Source organism: Erpetoichthys calabaricus, chromosome 16 (assembly GCF_900747795.2).
Source record: "Erpetoichthys calabaricus chromosome 16, fErpCal1.3, whole genome shotgun sequence".
In the NCBI taxonomy this organism is placed as follows: domain Eukaryota; kingdom Metazoa; phylum Chordata; class Cladistia; order Polypteriformes; family Polypteridae; genus Erpetoichthys; species Erpetoichthys calabaricus.
In genome coordinates, this window is record NC_041409.2 from 87,702,910 (window position 1) to 87,729,961 (window position 27,052).

General features: G+C 41.8%; 1 protein-coding gene across 2 annotated transcripts in view; it reads right to left on the reverse strand.

Annotated features, from left to right (window-relative positions):
• The window catches only part of mta1 (metastasis associated 1), a 127,511-nt gene extending 101,189 nt beyond the window's left edge, over positions 1-26,322 (reverse strand). Inside the window, exon 1 of one of the 2 annotated variants that reach the window (XM_028821138.2) lies at positions 26,018-26,322. In XM_028821138.2, the coding sequence (XP_028676971.1) occupies positions 26,018-26,045 (28 nt within the window). In that variant the 5' untranslated portion in view covers positions 26,046-26,322. The remainder of the gene's footprint in view (positions 1-26,017) is intronic. The other variant, XM_028821139.2, reaches the window with a different exon arrangement.
• Positions 26,323-27,052: the final 730 nt, after the last annotated feature.

Here is a 27,052-nt window from a genome sequence, read left to right on the forward strand (position 1 = left end):
AATTTATTTAAAATGTCCCTTGTTTGATTGTCAAAGTATGGTGGTTTGCTTTACCCCCACAAAACTTGGCATTAAGTTACTTCTAGACGTGCTATGCAAAGCTGCAGTATTTTACTGATCTGTTTATGCGCTTTACTTCCACAAGCGGCCCTTTCCTAATTTTCAATGGTTAGCTCGTTATTTATCTTCATTGCTAAAAATTAGACAGACTCCTTCACAATGTAGTGGGGTTTCAATGCTTCATAAGATAGCTCGGCTTGCTTCTACCCTTTGGAGTCTATAGTCACCATTGTTCAACAAGAGGGTAAGAACTGAAAATCAAGAATAAAACCACTAGAATCAATCAGTAAAACATTAGGATAACTGAAATCAACTGTCTGGAATATCATAAAGAAGAAAGAACACACTGGTGAGCTCAGTAATCACAAAGGGACTGGTAGGCCAAGGTAGACCACCATTGTTGATGACAGGAGAATCCTCACTCTGGCAAAGAAAAAGCCCCCAAACACCTGTCTGACAGATCAGAAGCAGTCTTCAGGGGGTCGTTGTGAACGTGTCAAGAGACATCATGAACAGAAATACAGAGGACACACTGCAAGATGCAAACCACTAAACAGTAGGGTCAGATTGCAGTTGGTAAGAAAGGACTTCAAACAGAATGCAGAATTCTGGGAAAAGGAGTTGCGTAGAGATGAGACAAAGATGAACCTCATCAGACTGATGGCAAAAACAAAGTTTGGAGATGAGAAGGAACTGCCCAAGATCCAAAGCAGACCACCTCATCTGTTAAACATGGTGGTGCTGGGGGGTGTTGTGGCTTGGGCATGTATGGCTGCCACAGGTCCTGACACACTTCTCTTCACTGATGATGTAACTGCGGACAGCAATGGCACAATGGATTCTAAGGTGTACAGAAACATCTGATCTACTCAAGTTCCAGTAAATGCCACCAAGCTCATTGGACAGCACCTCATCCTACAACAAGCTAAATGATGCAAACATACTGCAGAGGCAACATGGGAGTTTTTCAAAGTTAAAAAATGGAAAAGTCTTGAAAGGCTAAGCCAGTCACCCAATTTAAAATTCAATTGAGCAGGCCTTCCAAACACTGAAGAGAAAACTTAAGGGAGGACAAGCACCCAAAACAAGCAGAAGCTGAAGATGGCAGCATTGGAGGCTTGGCAGAGCAGCACCAGAGAAAAGATCCTCAGCACTCGCTGATGTCTATGAATCACAGACTTCAAGCAGTCATTGCATGCATGATATGTGACAACGTACTAAATATGACAACAGCTTTTATTTTTTTTATTAATTTTATTAAAATCAAATAACATTCCATACAAATAAATCAAGTTTTACAAAAAATATGTTCGAAAAAAAACAACCTCCACCCCACAGAAAGAGAGTTAGGCCGACAGAGTAAAACTTTAAGCTAGTAAAAATAAGCAAATAGATAAATGAATAAAGATAAATGGAGTTAAAAAATGTTATTGATTCCAACAACAACATTTATATGGCACATTTTCATACAAAAACGTAGCTCAAAGTGCTTTACATAGTGAAGAAGAGAAAAATAAAGGACAAAATAAGAAATTAAAATAAGACAACATTAGTTAACATAGAATAAGAGTAAGGTCCGATGGCCAGGGAGGACAGAAAAAAACAAAAAAAACTCCAGACAGCTGGAAAAAAAAATCTGCAGGGGTTCCAGGCCATGAGACCGCCCAGTCCCCTCTGGGCATTCTACCTAACATAAATGAAATAGTCCTCTTTGTATTTAGATCCTCCCAGGTTTTGAAAAAGTTTTGTACAGATCCTCTAAGTGTGAATTTGATTTTTTCCATTTTCAAATACTATATAACATCAGTTACCCACTGACTTAGAATAGGAGAGTTAGGATTCTTCAAGTTGAGCAAGTTAAGTCTATGTGCCAATAGCGTAGTGAAGGCAATTCCAGTTTGTTTGTCCTTCTCCACTTTAACTCTTTTAGGGCAGATGTCGACTTTTGTCGACAGGAGGGGTTGAAGACGAATGTCGACAAAAGTCGACATCCAGGGATAGGGGGCGACAATCAGCTGTTAATGGCGACAAATCGCACTGTCACGTCACAGGCATTCCCTCTGTGCTTGGAGGAATGCTAGACTCGTTGACTCGGCAACTAAACCTTGCGTGTGCGTGAGTTGCGAAATGTAAACAATGGCAAGATGGCACCGACATGTGAAAAGGCAGCGAAGCAAGAGCAGAAAAGAAAACACTCGGCAGACGATGTTTTGCGCATTATCGCGGAGTCGGACTCTTGATTTTTCAGAATCGGATTTTATTGGCAGTGATCAGGAGATCGAGCAAGAGAGTGAGAAGCAGGCATCAGCTGATCAGACACCAGCTGATGCCGCGCCAGCGGATCTGCTGCCAGTTGAGTGCCTTCGCACAGCCGATGCATCAAAAGCAAGGTTCGCATGGGATAAATACACAGACATTGATCCGTTGAGAGCCGATCTGGCTACCGGAGTTTACAAGATGGCATGGCTTGCTGTTGGACACAACAGATCACCAGCTGCAGTACTTCAGGCTGCTCTCTCCTGATGCTGCTTTTCAGCTACTGTCAGACGAGACAAACAGGTAGGCAGAGATTTTTTTTGAATCGCGGGCTGCGTTTGCATCGCATTCTCGTTTTTCAAAGTGGAAACCCACAACAAAAGACGAGATGAAGCCCGCTGTGGCATTACAAATAGAGATGAGACAGAACTGGTGATATAACTTCAGGGAGCATTGGTCCAAACGTGTTTTGACCCCTGGTGGCTTAGGTATGTGCTGCTGCAAAGTTTTATTCACTTCTGTAATAAACAGAAGCAAATCCCATGGGGTGAGCCAGGCTATAATGCCATACATAAAGTTCATAAAGTTTCAGAAGATGAAAACAGGTGACAATACGGTTTTCATTCAGGCAGAAAACTTGGTGGCAGTGGCATGGCACGATGGCAAATGGGTGACTTGTCTCTCTACAGTACACACTAACAATATATGTGAGAAAGTGCAGCAACAGACAATTGAAAAATAGGCACCAAAGCAACACATATTGTAAGGAGTGCAATGTGGCAAATGACTGAAATTGGCTGCTTTGAGCAAGATCAGGCTTTGCTGTGTAAAATGTATGTGATATGTATGTGAAATCAGAGTATGCAGGCTCATACAACATGCAAGACAGTAACATTTGTCAAAAGTAAATATTTTTTTGTTGATTTGATATGTTAAACAATTGCTTTGTGTTCTTTTTTAAAAAATGTTAGTTTTTGGAAAAATATTCAGCCCTGGGAGAAAAGAAACAAAAAAAAAATTAGCCCTAAAAGAGTTAAGCCCCACTGTGAGCCCACCAAACAACTGCCAATGGATTAGGAGGGATCGTAACACCAAGGCTGTCTGCAAAGCATTTAAAGATTTTGGTCCAGAATGATGTTAATTTGGTGCAGGCCCAAAACATGTCACCCAGTGAGGCTGGAACTTGATTGCAATTTTCGCAGGTTGGATTTTGCCCTGGAAACATTTCGGACAATTTTAAGCGAGACGGATGTGCTTGATATAGTATTTTGAGATGAATAATTCTATGTGGGGTGGCACGGTGGCGCTGAAAGGGATTGTGTATAAAACGTGTTGTCATTTCCACACAGTGTGACTGAAACACATGCAAATACCCTTTAATGAAAGTCTGCAAAATGCACTTTAAATCACCTCAGATTTGTTTAAATTTACAAATCAACCCTGTGGAGCAGAAGAGGAAAACCAAAGAAAAATGTGTCTTTATCGCAAATATTTTGGGGACAGTGTAACTAACCAGTATTCCCATAGAATATGCTTGCACCACAGGACTCCTGGTGAGTGTTGCAACTGGGACCCACACAACAGTGTCATAAGCGCTTTATGTTTTTTTAGAGAACATTAGAGCAATCTGGACGAGGACATGCCATTCAGGCCAACATGGCTCACCAGTCAAATCCACTTCATTGCTCCAAAACAACATCAAGTTGACTTTTAAAAGGTCCCTAAAGTCCTCCTGTCTACCGCACTACTTGGTCACGTATTGCACGTGTCTGTGGTTCTCTATGTGAAGAAAAATGTCCGAAAGTTTGTGCAAAATTTACCCTTAACAAGTCTCCCTGTGTCCCCAGGTCCTTGATGAACTCATTTTAAAGTCACCGTCTCAATCTACTTGAGTAATTCCCTTCATAATTTTAAACACTTCAGTCAGGTCTCCTCTTATTCTTCTTTTCCTTAAACTGTAAAGGCTCAGCTCTGTTAATCTTTCCTCATAACTCATCCCCTGTAGCCTTGAATCAACATAGTCGCTCTTCTCTGGACGTTCTCTTGTGCTGTTATGTCCTTTTTGTAGCCAGGAGACCAAAACTGCACACAGGACTCCAGATGAGGCCTCACCAGTGTGTTATAAAGACTTGAGCAGAACATCCTGTGACTTGTACTCCACACATCAAGGCGCTATATAACCTGACATTCTGTTTGTCTGACTGGAAGATGATAGCGTAGATTCCACTACGACTCCTAAATCCTTATCATAAGGTGTACTCTCAATTTTCAAGACCTTCCATACATTCCAAAAACAGTAGTGCAGATGCTAGAGATTTGAATGGCTCTTATATTTCAATTACAGTTGCCAGAGTACCGCTGGGATTTGGTTTTTTGCCATTTGTTCTTGTTCTTGCTATAAGTAACAGCACAGCCATTAACATATGAGGGACATTCAAAAAGTTTCTGCACTTTTTTTTTTTTTTTTTAAACTCTATTAAGAATTTCAAAAATAATTACATCACTTTTCTCCATAGTCACCTTTCTTTGCGATGCTATTTTCCCAGTCACTTGACACTCTCACACGACCAATTACTACTCCTCCTGCTTTCACCATTTCCAACGAAAATATGTATGGAAGCTTTTTAAACATCCCTCATAATAATATATAAATAAATAAAAAAGCACGTGCAAATATACATGTAGCACTTGAATATATTTGAATATTTACTTTTTTTTTGTTTGAATATTCGGAACTTGTTTTTTTGACTAATTTGATGGCCTTATATGTATATTACCACTTCCAAAAGAGGGCAATTAAACATACAGTATATTATAAATAGATGAAATACACACACATTTTCAATCTCCAATCCATACCGTCCAGTCTCAATGCATCATTCTACTATAAAAAACATTAAACGATGTGTAATTTATTGAAATGCCTGCTCTTAAACCAGCATTTGAGGAAAGGTGCCATGTGATAGACTGGCACCTCATCCATGGTCGGCTCCTGCGTCATGCCCAGTACTGCAAAGACAGACACCAGCTGTATGCAACCACCAGATATAGGAAAAAACGACGTAACCAAATGGCCAGATGTTAATGAAAGACCTCCAATTTCAAGTTTAAATGTATTATACTGACCAAACATTCGACTCCTACCCCTAGGAGGAAATCGTTTTTGATGGGTGTTTGATGTGGAGTAAAGGGCAGCAATCCAGCCACAAAGCTGTTCCTAGCTGTAGTGATGCCATGTGTTGAGTTTGCATGCACTCCCTGCGTTTTATCCATGGACTCATGATTGAGCTTGATGCCAGTCCAATGGTGACTAAACGTGTATTGCGTGGGAGCATAGCCAGGAGCAGCCCTCGAAATCCTGTCCAGGACTAGAATGGGCTTGAGACATGCAATATTTAAGCAATTTAATACTTAAAACTTGTTTCTTTTATTTGGTAAAATTGAAACTACTGTTCTGTGAATAAATCAGCACTGAGCATCCTCAAAATAATAAATGCTTTTTATTTGCAACAGAAATAGCACAGAATGCCACACTGTCACGTGCAGAAGTGTTGCTGCCTCACAGAGTCATTAAATCTCAAATTTCATTTTGCATTACCATAATGCGAGTGGTGCTCACACAAGCAATGGATAAGAACATAAAAACTGAACATCCACCTGCACACAAAGTGCAATGTTTATATAAAAAAAAAAAAAAAAAAGTACCAATACAGCACTTTAAGAACACAGCTGCAGAGACTACGCTGTGAAAGGTAAAATCGATCCACATGCACAAAAGCTGTCAAAATTAAACACTACTTTTCTGAACAAATATCTCATTTCTTATTTTGCATTTAGAACTTGCAACACTGCAGTCATCGATTCTAAGGGCTGGGTTATACTTGATGCTCAGAACGCTTACGCGCACAAATCATGGCTACCAAGCATTCTCAGAACTCCACTGACGTGTCCTCTGAGCACGTAGTCAGAAATTAAGGAGATTAGTGCGCAAGTTGCAGTACCAGCAAAAATTTGGGTGGCGTGTGTGCTCATGTTTTGGCACGCGATGTCAGGATCGTTGTTTACGATCAACATCCCCATTGCGACAAACATGCCTATCAGTAGAGCTAGCATCAAATCAAAGTGGATATAGAAAGATGCAAGACAACACGGAAGGAAATTCGAGACAGATACGTCTGTGGAAAGCGGAAAATGTCAGTGAAAAGAAATGGAGATTCGGCCGTTTGCATGATAATACAGTGTGAGGGCAAGCAGCATCGCAGCTCCAACAGGATCAATGTCTGTGCTTTGATATTTAATGAATGGTTCGATGCAATGAAGCAAATCAAACTTAAATGCTGACATACGAATGTATTCATGATGCTTTTCTTCATCTATTTTTCACATAGGCAATAAAGTAGGGCATATTCCCCATTGTAATGACATGAGGTCTCACATATCATCTTCAGTGTCACTGTTGCGGTCTTTTTTTGCACCTTCTCAAATGGCATCTCTCACTGCAACTTGGTGGAATCCGCCCGATTTACATAAAGTACGTGCACAAGTATAGTCAGTACACTGCTTGCATAGCAGGAGCATCCACAAGCATACGCATCACAAAGTGTCAAGTATATCCCAGCCCTAAGCATGGGATCAGATATAAAATGTAAACATAAAGCGTTGATAAGAGCCAGTGGGAAATAACTAAAGAATTGAGCACTTCTTCATTGCCCCAGGAATGGTGTGCTAAATAATGCAACCTGAGGCAAAGCACATTTTTAAAAGATTCAGCCGCCCCCACCTCTTAAAAATACCTTACTAGGCATGAGATAAACGTAATCCACAAACAATATGGACTGCAATACAGGGTGCATAATTCAACATTAACACAATGCAGTACATCTTGGAACAAACATTAAACAATGAAAAAGAAACAAACACATGGGGGGGGGGGGGGGAGTAAACAGATTAAAATCCATAAACATACACCAAAGAGTCATTAAATGTATACATCATTCCGGTTTGATCTAAATGTAGGTTTTTATTAGATGTACAGTGATCCCTCGCTATATCGCGCTTCGCCTTTCGCGGCTTCACTCTATCGCGGATTTTATATGTAAGCATATTTAAATATATATCGCGAATTTTTTGCTGGTTCGCGGATTTCTGAGGACAATGGGTCTTTTAATTTCTGGTGCATGCTTCCTCAGTTGGTTTGCCCAGTTGATTTCATACAAGGGATGCTATTGGCAGATGGCTGAGAAGCTACCCAACTTACTTTTCTCTCTCTCTCTCTTGCGCTGACTTTCTCTGATCCTGACGTAGGGGGTGTGAGCAGGGGGGCTGTTCGCACATCTAGACGATACGGACACTCGTCTAAAAATGCTGAAAGATTATCTTCACGTTGCTATCTTCTGTGCAGCTGCTTCCTGAATCGACATGCTGCACGGTGCTTCGCATACTTAAAAGCTCAAAGGGCATGTATTGATTTTTGACTGTTTGTTTTTCTCTCTCTCTCCCTGCTCCTGACGGAGGGGGTGTGAGCTGCTGCCTTCAACAGCTTTGTACCGGCGGTGCTTCGCATACTTAAAAGCCAAACAGCCCTATTGATTTGTTTGCTTTCCTCTCTGTTTCCGAGAGCCTGTGCTCCTGACGCGCACTCCTTTGAAGAGGAAGATATGTTTGCATTCTTTTAATTGTGAGACAGAACTGTCATCTCTGTCTTGTCATGGAGCACAGTTTAAACTTTTGAAAAAGAGACAAATGTTTGTTTGCAGTGTTTGAATAACGTTCCTGTCTCTCTACAACCTCCTGTGTTTCTGCGCAAATCTGTGACCCAAGCATGACAATATAAAAATAACCATATAAACATACGGTTTCTACTTCGCGGATTTTCTTATTTTGCGGGTGGCTCTGGAACGCAACCCCCGCGATGGAGGAGGGATTACTGTATACTTTCACTGAGTTTTGCCATTGCGAAACTAGACTCTGGGGTTTCGCTCTTTCTGCATGCTTCTCTACATTGAAATCTGTCCTGCAAGCTAAAAGGCGCCTGCCCATTCTAATTAAACTTAACAGACATTTACAGAGACTGTACCTCTGCCTAACACGTTGACATTTCAGAAATAAACTTTTAAAAATTGACAATCAATGCATACACAATGTTATGTAAAAATTGGGAAAATGAGCACCGATAAAATGCATCGAAATATGCTTTTCAGATGCTCACTTACAAATCAATGCAGATTGCAGTTCTGAGAAATTGTTACATTTTAAATATTTCTTATAATCTTCAAAGCCAGTATATGTCATTCTTTTGGTACTTAATTATTAATCAACTCTTTTTTGTATTCTTATTTATACACATAGCATCCTTTTGTTTAGCGTTTGTGCCCTTGCTTGATCATAATGTCATTCAACATTCACAAGAGGGGAATAAATATTGAATGAACAAAGACAAGTGGGCTGCACAAGATGGCAAACCACAAACAGTGCCGTACATCTGTCAAGCACAGTTCTAGAATGGCCGACGAACGAAAGCAAGAAGCCCAAACAAAATGAATATAAGGGATAGAATGTCCGATGAAAAAGAAAAAGGGAAGTAAGGCATATAAGTCAAATCCTGTTATAGCGAATACTGAAGTAACAAAATTTTCAGAATAACAAATACTTTTTGTTGGTCTGGACAAACGTTCATACAACATTTAATGGATTTTGTTTTAACGAAATGTATTTCAGTATAACTAATGACTTTTTGTTCAAAAATGGCCACCAATGAATAATGAGATGCAAAAAAATACTTAATGCCGTAGCCTATACTTTCACAGGGCATTGGGAACCCTGCAACAGACTGAATGTTAGAGCAAAAGAAAGTGACAGTCTGTTGCGAAATGTACAGTCTCAAGCATTCTTGGCTCGGCTCGGCGAGAGTGTAGGTACATTATTCAGGTATAGCCGAATTCAGAGTCAGTGCTCCACCGGGCGCCCACACAGATAGTGGAGTCGTGTGTGGATACTGTACTGTTCAAGTTTCATAACACTTCTCAAAGTTTTCTTTGTGATGAACAAAAAAGTGAGAAATGCCACCAATTTACTAATGTCTCATTTTCAAATAAAATATTTTTTGCTGTTAAAGTAGTGCCATTTTTATATACAGGTATTGTGAAGCTTTGGTCACAAGAGTTGCCCAAGAGACAGGAAGTCCAGGTTTCCAAGGAAAATGCACGTTTTATGTTACTGTATAGAGAAGGCAGGTACAGTCCCAAGGCTTCATTCAAAATAGGAGCTGTTAGGAGGCAAGACATGGGCCTACATCATATTACTTTAGCTCTCATCTTCAGATTAGAACAACACCAGCAGCTCGGAATCACCACTGTGGCAGACCAGGGGCCACATGCATAACACCGTGCGTAGAACTCACACTAAAACATGGCATAAGGACAAAAGCGGAAATGTGCATACGCACAAAAAAATACAGATGCATAAATCTGTGCGTTCTCCAACTTCCACGTTCTTCCGCTCCAAAAATCCCGGTCAGCATGAAAAGTAACGCACGTGCGCTTGCCTGCTGACACTCCCCAAACTCCTCCCAGAATTACGCCTCTTTGAATATGCAAATCAATATAAATAGCCCTTAAGCTCAGCGTTCTGTGAAAAGGCAATGACAAAAGCACGGGGGAAAATAAAAGAATTTCAGTGAATACCAAGTGGAGGAAAGGAAGAATGTACTATTTGTTGGTTTAAACAGTGGTATAAACAACAAAAGGAAGTTGATCAAGTGACAGAGTGTCAGAGAAACTCGCACAGTGCCCGAAATAAAAAAAAAAAAAAAAAAAAGTTGTCAGATATCAAAGTCGCCGTGAAATGGTGAGTCATAGCCCACCACCTGAGCACGAAATGTCAACTTTAATCTCTTAATTTCCACTTTAATCACGTAGTTTATTTGTCATTAAAGTAGAAAATCAAACTTCATCTTAAAATCGCTTAATTTACTAGTTTCTCAAATCCCATCGTAACTAAAGTAGCACATTAAATGCTTTGTTTTATATTTGATCTTCTATGTGCTCTGTGTGTGTGAATCACTACATGCTTCTTAAACGGGCTTTCACTTCATCCGACAGGACACAGAATCCATTACATTCGTGATATTACAGCACTCTGAATAATTAAAATACTGAGATGCATACTTGATATCATTTTCATGATGACAGGAGTTAAAGCATGTTATTAAACATGAGAACACGGTGGCGCAGTGATTGTTCATGCCTCACGCAAGATGCCTGCTGTACGACCTTCGATGAAATAATTTATTGCAGCAGTACTGTCTCTTTCAACCGTCAGATGCATTAAACTAATAAACAACATGCAGTTAATTTCAGTGTATTTATAAAGCCGCATCAGGGATGTGGATCAAAAAAAGAAAGGGAAACCACACTGAAACAGTAGCACTGCTTTGATGCTGGGTGCCGCCAGTTTGCAAAACAGAGCGGAGAACTTGCGTATGCCAAGCATATAGCTACCGTGAAAATGTGCATGGATTTACACCAAGTTTAGGTTTTATACATCACGATTTGAAAGTGGAAACAGGCTTACACAACATTTTTGTGCGTACGCACCGTTTATACATGAGGCCCCAGGAGACTGCAAGGAAGAACAAGTCAAAGCCCAATTTTAAAATCTAAACATCATGCAACAAGCAAGTTACGTGGTAATCCTGTTCCTGTGGAGGACAACCAATTGCTTTGCCCTTAGTTTACTGTTTACCGGATGCAGCAGAGCAGTTACGGGGCAGTCCTTGCACCACTGCCGTTAGACATGGCGAATCTCCAGCGACCCCAATCACAATAGCATTTTTCCCCATATATTTGTTATAATTAAATTTCTGTTATAACAAAGTACTTTTATGGTCCCATGAATTTCATTACAACAGGACTCAAACTATATAACCGGTAATCTGAACTTCACAAAAGCATGACACAAGTTACGTGGTAATCCTGATCCTGTGGAGGACAACCAATTGCTATGCCCTTGGTTTACTGTTTACCGGACGCAACAGAGCAGCTACGGAGCAGTCCTTCCACCACTGCCGTTAGACATGGCGAATCGCCAGCGACCCCCCAGTCACAATAGCATTTTTCCCCATATTCATTATAATGAAATTTCTGTTATAACAAAGTACTTTTATAGTCCCATGAATTTCATTACAAAAGGATTCAACCTATATATCCTGTAATCTGAACTTCATAAAAGCACGATGCAATCAAAAAAGATGGACTTACCATTAAGACTGTTTTAATAACTTGGCTTTTCGCTATCCTAGTTATTTCATAATGTTAAAAAATTAATCTTAAACTAAAATGCCACCCTTCAATTAAAATGCCACCCTTACCAAAGTGCTACCTGAGACCTTACCCCATTGCGCCAGCCATGCCCCTTACTTTATAGTATGCAAACTAAGGTACAGCTATACTGAAGAGTGAAGATCTTAAAAAAAAAAAAAAAAAAAAACACTAAGGAAAACTCAAGAGACTCAAATTTGCATTACCCGTCTAGATTAAATACTTTTAGGGCACAAGGGGTCAGTTGTTGGGCACCGTACTAGTAGTGGATCAAGACAAGACTATGCAGAGAGGTACTGAAAGGAGATGATCCTCAGGTCTAAGTGCTGTCTCAGCGAACACCAGAACAAGATGAAAGCCAAGTTTAACTAATCCACAGCTAGCCTTGTTTTAGCTTTGTGTTTGCTCAGCTGGTTGCATGATCGCCCATTTATGGTAGTGTGCCAGCAATTAACATCTCGTTCTTTCTCAAATAACGGATGTGCTGCTATAGATACAGTCCTCTCAAATAATGGACAGAGCACAAGTTAAAACTACATCCTCATGAAAATTTATTTAAAAAATTACTGCAATCGTTAGGCTATATTAGATCGAAAAGTTAATCACTTTGAGCGTATGAAAAAGCCTTGAAAACTCTAAGCAATGACAACGAGAGGTACACGTTAGCAGAATCACATCTGAAGCATAATTGTCTCTCTGTAACTCAATTACATACATAATACAAAAGAGGCGATATTTGTTATTCATTATGTGTACAGCTCTTCCTAATAACCAAAATAATCCAAGTCACCAAAGCATATAAAATACCCAGTCAGAGGTGGGACATATTTGTGAAGAATGTGTGTGTCACTGCCCCACAAACATCACACAAGCTCTGTATGATAAATACTCCATTATATATGTTGACAGTCACAAATTATCTCCACAACACACCACATGGAATACAGCATGGATGAAACTGGTAACATCTTTGAATGAGCACCAAAAATAAAAACAATGAAAGAAGAAGAAAGTAAGAGTCAGACTGGCAATTACAGGGCATCAGACAATGGCTATACAAGAAGTGTTAGAGCCAGTGGAGGTGCTGCAGGTGCGTTTTCTCACCAGTTTATCAGCATCTATTGACTGTACCCTTGACAGTGACATGGTGGCAGAATCCGTGTCTTTTTACTGACGATGAATAGTTAAATGCATGTTGGAAATACTGCTCTTAAATTATGCAATGTAAATATAGCCATGCATTGCTTGTCTTTTTCTGTGGCATTCAGTTGAATATATTTCATTCAGTATCAAGCTATGCAACTGCCCTTAGTCTTTGTCCTGGTGGGTTGCTAGTCAAGATCTTTGGGACCCTCTCTAACAGCGCTAAACCCACAAATCAGTCTTGTGACCATAAATACTGTACATACAAAGATGAGATCAGCACAGGATCATCCCGAGCTCACAGCACATTGCAACTGACCCATGGGGTCTCCAAAGTGTGTTAACCCTGTATAGACCTAAGAGTTGCGACACTAAACCGATTGCTTTTTATGATACAAGTTCTACCGTGGGTTAGTGAAAAGAGGAAAACTCTCAAGTTTTTTTTCTTAAGTAAGATGCAATCTTATATTTGTGAGAATAATACAAACAACTCAGTGCTTAGACAAAGATTTCTACTAGTGATGTCCCGATTGATTGGCCGCCAATCTAAATCTGACGTTTTTCAGTACAAAAGACTCAAATGGTAATTGGTGAATAGGTGGATCACAAAAATCTATTTTTTTCAGCACCTGTTTTTCTAAGCTAGGATGTGACTTTATATTTGAGCGAATAATACAGCATCCATACCTACCTTCACATTCACACATACGTTTACCTAGTAAAATCTTGTTTCAGTCCCAGAGACCCGCAGAACGGCACGTTTTTAAGAAACCCTATCCCAAGTCTCTCTCTTTCACAAATAAGTCAGTGCCTTGAGAAACTATTCACCCCCCCCTCTGCGTTTGTCCTTTTTTATAGCATTACAACCCGAAATGAAAATGGATTTTCTATAATAAACTTAACAATATAGTCTAAATTAGTGAAGTAGAATGAAAATAAAAAAACCTTGTGAATATATTAAAAGAAACAAGATGGCCATACACCAAAACAACCCATCAAGCAGCTCGACCTTCATATATATGAAAAATAACCCAAGTTCACAGAATACTGTTACTATTTAAACATCTGTGCTGTTGCAGAAACCTCCTCCTGCATGCGAGACACACTGTGTGTGCATTTTAACCATTCAGTATGTAAAAGTAGCAGCAGTGAGAGGTTTTCTATGATAGAAAATTTAGAAAGCCGTAACTTTAATCAGTCTCTTGTCCTTATCCGCTTTGTTAGTTCACTTTTTTCTGCCTCCTCAACTATAACTGAATACTGGCAATTCACACAACAGAACAGAACAGAGCAGACGCAGGTGCAAAGAACGTTTGAGGGCTAAAGATGAGCAGTTACTTCAGCGTCACAGCCACCTGTGTGCTCATTAGAAAGCATCAGCTTAAAATGCCAAAAAATTTTAAGATGACACCAAAACTCTTAAAAAGCAACATAAAAAAGTTCTGTCCCTGTGTAATACACTGACAGACAGAAAAGGCACTATATAACATATATAGAGAGGCGGATAGGAAAGGCTCTATATGGGTGATACATACAGTGGAATCAGAAAGTACTCAGACTCCACTTTTTTCACGTTTTTTAGCCTTGTTCTAAAATTGCTTAAATTCCCATTTTCTCACATAAAGCAATATTCAATACCACAGAATGACAAAGTAAATATAATAATAATAATAATAATACATTTTATTTATATAGTGCTCAAGGCACTTCACAGAGCTTAAGAAAGAACGGCAGGGTATACATTATATAGCATTGTACTAAACCAGAGAAATAAATAACTATGTGTAAGATAGTAAATTCAGAGAAAAAGCCTAACAGACAACATAAATTGATGGACTAGCACACACACAGGTTACATGAGCATCTTGACATAGAGGTAAACTGAAAGAAGGGTAATAAAGTCAGGCAGAGCTAAAAGCCTTCCTGAACAGATGAGTTTTGAGTTGTTTTTTAAAGGAATTCATGGAGTCAGCAGACCTGATTAATTTCGGTAGGTCATTCCACAGTCTGGGCGCTATAGAGCTGAAGGACCTGTCACCCATGGAGTGTAGATTAGTGTGGGGCACACCAAGATTGCCAGAATCAGAGGACCTTAGTAGGCGAACAGGAGCAGAGTGATGTAGAAGGTCACTGATGTAGTCCAGTGCAAGGCCATTTAAAGCTTTATAGGTTATTAATAGAATTTTATATTCAATCCTGTAAGACACAGGGAGCCAGTGAAGGCAAAGCTGGATGGGTGTGATGTGCTCGCTGCTGCTGGTCCGTGTAAGGACTCTTGTAGCCGAGTTTTGAATAAGCTGGAGCTGTGATATAAGATTAGAAGGGACACCTGCCAGTAGGGAATTACAATAATCGATGCGGGATGTGATAAAAGCATGGACAAGTTTCTCAGCGTTAGAAAAGGAGAGGAAGGAGCGAACACGTGATATGTTATGGAGGCGAACGTAAGAATGTGTCTTAATGTGATGTATGTGGGCGGAATAAGAAAGGGAGGAATCAGAAATGACACCAAGATTCTTTGCAGTAGAGGCAGGTCTGTTGAGATCACCGTCAAGATTGACTGGAAAGGAGCTCATTTTATTAAGTTGCACTTTAGTCCCAATTTGCAGGAGTTCAGTTTTGTTACAATTTAAAGAGTTCTGCTCCATCCAAGTTTTAATTTTACTGAGGCAAGTTGTAAGCTGAGAAAGCTCTGATGAAGTTCCACTTTTAACATTGAAATAGAGTCGAGTATCGTCTGCATAAAAAATGAAAACCCATTCCAAAGCTACGAATAATATGGCCAAGGGGAAGTATATAAATACAGAAAAGTAGAGGACCGAGGACAGACCCCTGTGGAACTCGTTGTATGACTGGCACTGAGCTGGATCTGCTGTTGCCAAGACTAACAAACTCTTGCCTATCAGTCAAATAGGACTTGAACCACTGGAGGGCAGTGCCAGAGATACCCAGCATGTTCTCCATTCTGGACAGTAGAATGTCATGTCTGACCCGAGTGTCAAATGCTGCGCTGAGGTCTAACAGAATTAATATGCTGGTTTGTCCAGCGTCTGCTGCCATAAGCAAATAATTGGTTACCCGTAGCATAGCTGTGCTGTGCTCTGAAACCAGACTGAAAGGGTTCCATCAAATTATTAGAAGTTAAGTAGTTGGCGAGTTGGGAAGCTACAACACGCGGAAGAACTTTTGACAGAAAAGGTAAGTGGGAAAAAGGCCGAAAATTGTTACGATTGTCAGAATCAAGACCAGACTTTTTTAACATTGGGGTTACAGAAGCGATTTTAAAAGTGAGAAGCACAAACCCAGTGTCAAGGGAAGAGTTTATTATTGTTGTAATAGTCGGGATTATGGCATGAAGGCAGGATTTAAGTAGAGAGGTGGGGATGGGGTCCAGTACACAAGTAGTCAGCCTCATCTTACAAAGCAGGTCATTAACAAAAGCAGATGTGACTGGTGAGAACTTAGAGAAAGAGCTGGATGGAGTGGGAAAACAGGGATAGATATAAACAGATGATGTATTTATGTTAGTTGAATTATTTAGATCTTTAAATTTTGTTACGGAAAAAGTGGAGGAATTTCTCACAGACTTTAGTAGAAGAGGTAGTTGGGCCAGATGCGGGTTGGAGTAGATTATTAACTACAGAGAACAAAACCCTTGGGTTATCATGGCCAGTTTCTATTATTCTGCCATAATGGGTGTTCTTGGCTGTATTTAGTGCTTCTCTGTAAGCTCTTTGGTGGTCAGAGAAAGCCTGGATGTGAATAGTGAGGCCAGTCTTACGTGTCGGCCAGCTGCTTTCAATTCTGAATTATACCAAAGAGCTGAACGCTTAAAGAAAATCTCCTTACGTTTTATAGGAGCTGTTTTATCTAATGCTGAATGAAGGGCTGTGTTATAGTGGTTAACAAGACTATCTAGTGTTGATGGAATAAGTGAAGACAGTAAAAGATCAAAAATGGATCCAGAAAGGATAGAGGGACAGATATTTTTAAGGTTTCTGTAAGAAATGTGTCATTTACAGGTAAGTGGAGGGAGAGGTAATAGGGCAGTGAAAAGTACTGCTTTATGGTCAGAGAGTCCCAAATCAGTGCTGTAAGTGTTGGCAACAGATAGTCCAGATGTACAGATCAGATCCAGTATATGACCACCAGAGTGGGTGGGGAAAATCAATATGTTCTGTCAATTCAAAACAGTGCAGTAAGGATAGGAATTCATTTCTCAGTTTAGATGTGGGGATGTCAATATGGATGTTGAAATCACCAAGAAGAATGACCCTCTGCGAAAAGGAACTTAGGTGAGTTAATAGTTCAGTCAGATCAAATAATGCATTGTATTTTGGAGGACGATAAACAACAATGAGTAAGACCGGACCTATTTCCATTATTAGTTTAAGAGCCAGACACTCAAAGACAATGGACAGTCAATTGGGATTCTTTTGATGTTTAACTCCACTCTGACAATTACTGCAAGTCCTCCGCCTTGTCTTGAGCTACGTGAGGAAAGTGTAGCCAGGTGGTGTCGCCTCTGTGAGAGACGTAAATTCATTTGGTTTTTGCCAAGTCTCAGTTAAGCACAGCATATCAAGTTTGGTGTCAATGATGAATTCTGACAGCACCAATGCTTTGCCTTTAAGAAATCTCAAATTAAACAATACAATATTAGTTGACAAGACTTCTTTTTGCACACAGCCATGACCGGAGTTTATTTTCACATACTGTAAATTTGGCACACTGACACTTCTATTTCCAGGGCCATGAGTAGGACGGCGTATTCCTAAGCAAATGCTGCCGGTGATCTTTTCATTCGAAGCCCGGTGGTGGCGGTGACCTGAACCGCGATGTACATATTTCGGGCGCCGCAAAATACCAGTGTTTTTTAGGATATTCCAGTCAGACCATTTGCTCTGGACAAACTGTTTAATATGAAGGAGTTTGTCACGAGAGTATTTTAGCATGATACTGAGCAATACTTATCTGATAGCAGTGGAGAAGCAGCACAGCACAGCGGAGCCGGTGAAACGGGCAGGGTATGGTGGCGTAGATGAGCAGCAACAGCAAAGCAGCAGAAAGGATAGCAGGAGGAGGGAGCAGGATTTGGAGGTTCAAACATACAGCCACAAACAAGTAACGCTGGGTATTACAGGCGTGATCACCCCAGAGCCACAAGCCAGGTGGGTGTGAACATCAGATCAGTTCTTAGTCATAAAGCACAATAAAATGAATCGAGGGTTTGTTTTTAAGAGTTGTGGTGAAGAAAAAACAACATTCTAGGGGCATCTGAAATCCAGTATGCAGAGCTTGACTTTTCTTACCTCATTTCTACCAGCCTTACTCCCGCTTCAACAGCAAAAGCAACTAGAGGTACAGTCAAAAATGCTTCACAGCACACTGCAAGACCACAGGCCGGTGCACATTTAATCTCTTAAATACCGCTCTGGCTGCCTTCCATATACTATCATATTAAGTCTTGATGTACAACTCCCTTTACTCATATAAAGCAAACTTCATCTTACAACTCCAGTTCAACACATGTAGTTACAAACACTGTACAGTTGAGATGTAGCACTACCATGAAGTCAAACACACAGAAAAATGCAGCAAATATGGGCCGTATGAAGCCTCAAGACATTTAATGATATTAAGACCCTATGCTCAAAAGAAGGAAAAGTGCAGGATTATTTTTTAGATACATCTTGTGTAAGATTTTTGAGCTCCTTTGAGGCCCTCTATGTCGCACAACAAAACACAGTTGACGTGTCTGTCAAGGCAACCGCAGGTCTGCAGCCCAGCCTCCCTATGCAACACGTCAGTCACCTGATGTCTGATGCGGGGAACATTCTAACCCGGTTACTGACTTAGACAGACACTTTATTAATCCCAAGGGGAAATTCACATACTCCAGCAGCTGCATAATGATAAAAAACAATATTAAAGAGTAATAAAAATGCAGGTATATCAGACAGTAACTTTATATAATGTTAACGTTTACCCCCCGGGTGGAATTGAAGAGTCGAATAGTGTGAGGGAGGAACAATCTCCTCAGTCTGTCAGTGGAGCAGGACGGTGACAGCAGTCTGTCGCTGAAGCTGCTCCTCTGTCTGGAGACGATACTGTTCAGTGGATGCAGTGGATTCTCCATGATTGACAGGAGTCTGCTCAGCGCCCGTCGCTCTGCCATGGATGTCAAACTGTCCAGCTCCATGCCTACAATACAGCCTGCCTTCCTCACCAGTTTGTCCAGGCGTGAGGTGTCCCTCTTCTTTATGCTGCCTTCCCAGCACACCACCGCGTAGAATAGGGCGCTCGCCACAACTGTCTGATAGAACATCTGCAGCATCTTATTGCAGATGTTGAAGGACGCCAGTCTTCTAAGGAAGTATAGCCGGCTCTGTCCTTTCTTGCACAGAGCATCAGTATTGGCAGTCCAGCCAAGTTTATCATCCAGCTGCACTCCCAGGTATTTATAGGTCTGCACCCTCTGCACACAGTCACCTCTGATGATCATGGGGTCCATGAGGGGTCTGGTCCTCCTAAAATCCACCACCAGCTCCTTGGTTTTGCTGGTGTTCAGTTGTAGGTGGTTTGAATCGCACCATTTAACAAAGTCCTTGATGAGGTTCCTATACTCCTCCTCCTGCCCACTCCTGATGCAGCCCACGATAGCAGTGTCGTCAGCGAACTTTTGCACGTGGCAGGACTCCGAGTTGTATTGGAAGTCTTATGTATATAGGCTGAACAGGACCGGAGAAAGTACAGTCCCCTGTGAAGCTCCTGTGCTGCTGACCACAATGTCAGACCTGCAGTTCCCAAGACGCACATACTGAGGTCTGTCTGTAAGATAGTCAACGATCCATGCCACCGGGTATGAATCTACTCCAATCTCTGTCAGCTTGTCCCTAAGGAGCAGAGGTTGGATGGTGTTGAAGGCGCTAGAGAAGTTCAGAAACATAATTTTTACAGCACCACTGCCTCTGTCCAAGTGGGAGAGCGATCAGTGTAGCGTATAGATGATGGCTTCCTCTGCTCCCACCTTCTCCTGGTATGCGAACTGCAGAGGGTCGAGGGTGTGGCGGACCTGTGGCCTCAGGTGGTGAAGCAGCAGCCTCTCCATGGTCTTCATCACACGTGACTTGTTCAAATCGCTGCTTGTTTGCTGTGTTTGTGTGTATTGAAATGGCAGCACCCATTTGAATAAAATACCCTGACTGTTCTGGTTTTGATTGTAATAACTTTTGGTTTTCTTGTAGACTTTAGACTCCGCTTCTTCAGAGTGCAAGACAGTGACTCACTTATCACATGGTACCAGAAGTGGGGTCTTGCACGATTGGATTTTCAACAGGCGCACAATGCTCCATTCCCATGCAAAACCTTCCTCCTGAAATGCTCGTTGAATAGGACTTCCTGAAGCAGCAGATCCTTCTCCGTATGGCTATGAGCCCTTTGGTCAAGGGACGTTAGTTTCGGCTGTGGACAGGTCCAGGATTTTGTCGAAAAAAACATTCAAGTGCATTGTGGAAAAGCTTGCTATTGACACAATCTTGTCACGGACAAAAAAAAACCTTTGTGATGAGATGTCCACTCACTACTAGACCTGACCGGCAGACTGGAGGATGCCCAAGCCATCTGGAAACAGAGGGGCTACATATCTGTTTGTTTGCTGTGTGTATTGAAGTGGTAGCTCCCTTTTGAATAAATATCTTGACTGTTCCAGTTTTGATTCAACTAAAGTTGGTTTTCTTGAAGCCTTCAGACTCAGCATTTTCTCTCAGGTGTAAGACGGTGACTCGCACATCACAATTAATTGACTAATTGTTCTCCTTTCAATGCATACATTGCATTTCAAAAAGACACAGTATTGCATGCATTTATTCTAATAATATCAAGACTTTTAATAAGTAGCTTCTAACCTCCTCTGAAATTAGAACATTAGAAACATTTTCATGAGAACAGGGCAAACTCACCAATCCTATCCACCTAATTTCACCAAAAAAAATAAAAACAACAACATCTAGTCAACTTTTGACTGCCCCTGAAGTCCTACTCTCTACCACAAGTCAAGTCAAGTTGGGTAGCATGCACTGGTACAGTCCATTACCGCACCCACTACACAACGAAACAGCTCGGGATCCCGGTTGACAACCCCCCAGGGAGACACGCGGTCCACTCCCACCCTCCAGAAATGCCATTGCGACCCCTTGGCCTGGTCCAGCCACTCGGGTGCTCAGCAATGAGGATCGTACGAGCTGAATCACCCTCGGGGAATCACACCACATGGCTGTCGTGCCGTAACTGACGCTCCCTCACAATGCAGGTCATGTGCCTCATTCGGGACTCCATGAGCAACACAAGGTCAAACCAGCAGTACCCAAGTATTCTCTGAATAATAATAATAATAATTCATTACATTTATATAGCGCTTTTCTCAGTACTCAAAGCGCTATCCACACAGGGAGGAACCGGGAAGCGAACCCACAATCTTCCACAGTCTCCTTACTGCAAAGCAGCAGCACTACCACTGCGCCACAAGGAGTCCAGTCTTCATCTCAGGTCACTGGATAGCGTCCATGTCTCACAAACAGGGAGCACTAGGACTCTAAAGACTTGGACCTTTGTCCTTTTTGCAGAGATATCAGGAGCGCCACACACCCCTTTCCAGCAACCTCATAAACCCCCCCCCCACACAAGCTCTACCAATCCATCTACTGACTTCATAGGAAGAATCACCAGAGACATGAATGTCACTGCCAAGGTACCGCCATGGAACATCTTGTCTCTCTCTCTCTCTCTCTCTCTCCACCACATTATTTGGTAATTTATTTAACGTGACTGTGTGAAGAAAAACATTTGTGTGAAATCTGACCTTAACAAGTTTCCAACTGTGTCCCCATGTTCTTGATGAACTCATTTTAAAGTAACAGTCTCGATCCACTGGACTAACGCCCTTCATTATTTGAAACACTTCAATATTTCTTCTTAAAACTTCTCTGGCTTACACCAGAAAGGTTTGGCTCGTTTAATCTTTCCTCATAATTCATCCCCTACTGCTCTAGGAATCAGCCTGGTCACTCTTCTCTGGTCTTTTTCTAATGCTGCTATGTCTTTTTTGTAGCACAGAGACCAAAACTACACACAGTACTCCAAATGAGGCCTGACTGGGGCATTATAAAGATTAATGGGTGTAAAAATTGAGAGGTATGAGAGAAAGTACAGACGTCAGGTGGAGAACTTTTGTTTCTTGATACAAAGAAAACTGTCTGCATCTCTCCATCAGCAAAACCAAAGAACTGGTTATTGATTTTGCGACACCATTGGGCCTCTATGTCCAATCGCTATTCATGGAGTGGATGTGGAGGTGGTGCGCCTGTTACAAGTACTTGAGGTGTCCATGTCACTGACAGGCTGGACTGGTCTCGTAGCGCAGAGAAACTACAGAAGAAAACTTATCTTAGGAGACCAAGGTCCTACAATGTGGGTAGCGACATCCCTTATTTGTTCTACAATTCCGTGAAGGCCAAGGCAATTTTTTACTGGCCGGTAACATCACTTCAAGAGAGACCACCTGAATTAACAAGCTAAGTAAAAGTTCAGGCTCAGTTATGGAATGCTTTCTCTGTCCCTTGGAGATAGTAGAGGAAGACAGAACGAAGATGAAACTGAAAGCCATTATGAACAACGTTACACATCCTGACACACCAACACCGAGAACTTTCAGCCAACAAATCATTCAGCAGAAGTGTGTCAAGAAAAACTAAATTATACAGATAGTAACTATTAAACATTCTATACTAACTGATAGTTGCTACTAGTGTAGTTTATCAGACATACAATACTACATTATGCTATATTACTAGTAAAGTGCATGCTGATACAAAAAAAACATTTAACTGAGAGCTGAAGCCGAATAAATCCAAAATTGAGTTCTTTGGCTACACAAATTATCCTGATAGTAACTATCAGACATTCTATACTATACTGACTGATACTAACAGTATATATATTGATAGTAAAATCTTATAACTGGAAGTTAAAGTCAAACGAGACCAAACCTGGGCTCATTGGCTACATAAACTACGCTACTATTAAATATTAGATATACAATACTACAGTACATTACATTCATAATAAAGTAAATACTGATACAAAAAATGTTTTAACTGGGAGCTGTAGTCCGAGAAGACCAAAAATGGGCTCTCTAGCTACATGAACTACACTACAGTAGTAGTAACTATCAGATATACAACAGTACTAGGGATTACATCTTGCTGAAGAAGGGGCCTGAGTTGCCTCGAAAGCTTGCATATTGTAATCTTTCTAGTTAGCCAATAAAAGGTATCATTTTGCTTGGCTTTTCTCTACAGATATACAACAGTATACTATATTGATAAATACAAAAAAAACTGGGTGCTTAAATCTGAGGAGCCCAAAACCGGGCTCTTTGACTATACAAACTAACTGGCAGTATCTATCAGATATACTATACTAACCGCATATACCGACTGTAAAACATTCTAACAAGATCAAATCTGGGCCCTCTAGCTATACAAACTATACTACAGGGTGGGGCAGAAATAACTCCCACATTTCAAAAAACTCACTGTGGGGTCCCCAAAGCAGGTAGAGGGGTGAGGTCCGTTCCATTAGGTAGGGTACATAATAAAGTTTTCAGTCATCACCATGCCGTGGTCGGGTGAGCATCGAGGCTTTGTAGTGGAGGCTTTTTTTCAAAAATGGCAAATCTGTAACTGCGATGCAGGGGGCGTTTCACACGCGGTTCGGTTTACGTGCTAATGAAAGTGTTCCAGACCGGAAAACGATTTTGTTGTGGGTTCAAAGAGTAAGGGCAACAGGATCTGCACTGAAGGGGGTACCTCAAGGCCGAGGTTTTCAAACATCGTCCTCGGTCCTTGGACCAACTAAAGGAGGCCATTCATGAAGAAACTGAAGGAATTTCGCCCGACGTGCTAGTGAGAGTGATGGAAAACTTCCAAGAACGGCTCCAAATGTGTATCAGCCATCAAGGCCACCATCTGGACGATATAATTTTTAAAACTTAAAAGTAAAAAAACCTTTTTATATCTACATTTGGGAAATATGTTTTTGGTGATACCTCGTACCATTTTTTTTAAATCCCCCTTTGAAATGTGGGAGTTATTTCTGCCCCACCCTGCAGCAGTAAGTATCAGGTGTACTATACAGATGATAAAGTACATATTGATAGCATACTAATAGTAACTATCAGATACACAATACTACAGTGTGTTATTAAACTAGATAAAGTACAAACCGATATCTGGGCTCTCTGGCTATACAAACTATACTAGTGATTTATATCTGATATACCGATAGTAAAGAATATCCCAATAACAAACTATTTGTATCAGATATTCAACACTTGTTAGAAGAGTACCTACTGAAACAAACGCTGTAACTGAGCTCTTTGACTTGACAAACTTCCCGTTTATTTTTTGTCAGTGGAGAGATGCGTTTAAATAAGTGAACCTCATATCCACTGACAAATACGCAAGTCTGTTATTTTTGAAATATTTTAGTAATCCTCGAGGGTAAATTGTTTCTTTGTCAGATCTTTGGGGGGTCACAGCGCTGGGCCTATATATTCTACAATGATATAAACGTCTCATGCATATGAAACAGTGGTGTATGTTTGTACTGACGTTTTTATTGTATTGCCATTGAATCAGGTCTTAGGCAACTGATGTTAGTCTGACATTATTTTTTTAATTAAAATGACGTCATCATTCTGGCCGAAACATAACTCTTCACGCGTCATTTCAAAACTTAGATTATTGAATAAAAGCCCCGTAGTTTTTTGTATTTAATATACGTCTACACGCTTTTGCTGTTGGTTTAGTATCTTTTCAAATAATTCTTACCACTGATGCTAGCATTTTCTTATTCACCTGTCAAATAAGTACTCCTCGAGACAGTTGCTTTACAGCCCTCCACAGCACCGACTCGATCAGCTTCCCCATCAAACTCCGGTCCACTTGTGTTCTACTCCAACGAACACTACCGAGGCGCGTACTTGTGAAGGTGTCCACCCGGGCCACTATAGTGATGCACTCCCCCGTCCGCCCGCCAAGCCGGTCCCCTCGTGTCCTCCCAACTGTAAAAATACGGCACCGTAGCCTCTAATACCCGCTGCCTTTCAGTTCCGACCTTAAGCACGCTTGGCAGGCGGGCGGGCAGAATCGACACCACCTGAGCCGGTCCCACTCACTCTCAGTGCATCAAGCAGAGTTCTAATTACCCCCTTTTAAGCCAGCACTATTATACGTGCACCCCTTCGACGAACGCTGCAATAAACAAAACGTCGAATAAAAAAAAAAAAAAAAGCACAAAATAGAACACACATGGGGGGGGGGGGGGCTGGGGGTCGAAAAAAATTGGGTCCTTTTTTTGGCACATAAAATGCACGTCTGTTAATGCAAATAAGTCAGCAGTCTGCACGGGTTAGCGGACAGCGACCTCCAACGCTGTTAAGCCGCGTCTCGTGTACTTTGAAAGAGGGCGCGATACGCACGTTTTGATCCCGGGGGGGTTGGCGGGGGGGCGATTTCATTTACGCATCCCACACCTTCTCCCCCCCCCCCAACTTAAAAGAAACGAAAACTCCCGATAAAAATTGGGGCTGCTCGGGGACATCTAACACATTCGCCTTCACCGATCCCGTCTTTAATATTTCAATATCTCCCTCCGTTTATTTCTATTGGCGGTGGGTGGATAAGTGGGTGGGGGCTGAAAGCACAAAAAAAACTTTTTTTTATGCATACAACATCAAAAGAGTTGAAACTAAAATAAGCGATATCAGTTACATGGTGCCCGATGAGCTCGAACAATAAGCCCCCCAACTGAGGCGAAAAAAAAAAATAATTACGGAGGGGGGGGGTGCTTTTTAGCGTTATGCGCAGTTATCAAAACAATAATAAAACTAAACTTTGTTGCCCCCCCCCACCTCGCGCATTTCCGTAGTCTCCCATCGCACGGGATGCAGTGTGTGCGACGGACACGGGGGTCAATCCGCTTGCTCATCAACATCCAACAAGACGGCTTCGCCGCCTCCTTCTCATCCTCCTCCTCTTCCTCCTCAGTCACCCTCATCATCCTCAGTGTGGCAGCACACTTCGGAAAGACAAAAAAAAAGAAAACCAGGCGGTCAAGTCGCCAAGCGGACTACCCACCCCAGCACAGACCCTCACTAGTTTAAGACGCTGTCCTCCTACCTCCGACCCGGTACATGTTCGCGGCCATATCTGCCCCGGGTCCTGGCGTCTCCAGGAAGGGGGATCTCCAACGCCGCCTCGCCGCCGCCGCTACTGCTGCTGGAAAATGGTGGCTCGATCAATAGAGAGCACAGCAGCCGAGGGGATTTAAAGAGACAGTGCACCTTTTTTCTTCTTCTTCTTCTTCTTTTTCTCGCCTTCTCCCAGCACATCGGCGAGCGTTCCGCTGAGTTGATTGAGACCGCGGGTCCACGCGCTTCAACCCGCTTAAGACCCCCAGGTCGTGCGACAGGGTGAGTGGGAGGAGCCAACGCGCAAGCTGGCCCAGGGAGGGGGGAGGAGGAGACGACGACGACGGTGGCCGCAGCAATGGACGCACCCAGACGTGATGGAGATGGTGAGGAAGAGGAAGCCAACCTCCCAAGTCCAACACCAGGGTCACGTGTTACATGAAACGTGAAGAAATGTTGTGCCATACCGGACACTGTTAAGGTAGTGCCCCTCAAACTGTGGGACCACAGGACCCCGCTGGGACCAGCATGCAGAGTAAGTTGTTTGATTTGGAAATTCTAGGAGCTGAAAGTGATCGTCTTGAGGAATATGAGGACCTCGATTTCCTAGAAGGCTAGAACAAGCCACCATTTATTCTACTTTCCTTGAAGTGCCCCGTGCCACCCCCTACCCACCCTCTCTAGTTCCCTCACTTTTTCTTGAAGGAAGTCGCCCTTTCGTTTTTCAGTTTGCTAAAAGTGGAGCTTGGTCTTAATATAAATAGTTTAAAATCCCATTCGGACGCAGTTGGTTTAACACCATGAGGTATCCAGGGCTGATCGCCATTCCCAAAGGCTTTTGGGGAGGAGGGGGGGATGACAACCAGGATCCTGAGCTGTTTCGTCGTGTTGTTGATGGGGCAACTCACTGTACCAGTGCATGATCCCCAACCTGACCGGACCTGAACTTATATTTCATTTAATGGGAGGGGTAGGGGACCAAGAGAGGATTTGTTTTGGCATAGGGGGTCTTAGAAGAAAGTAG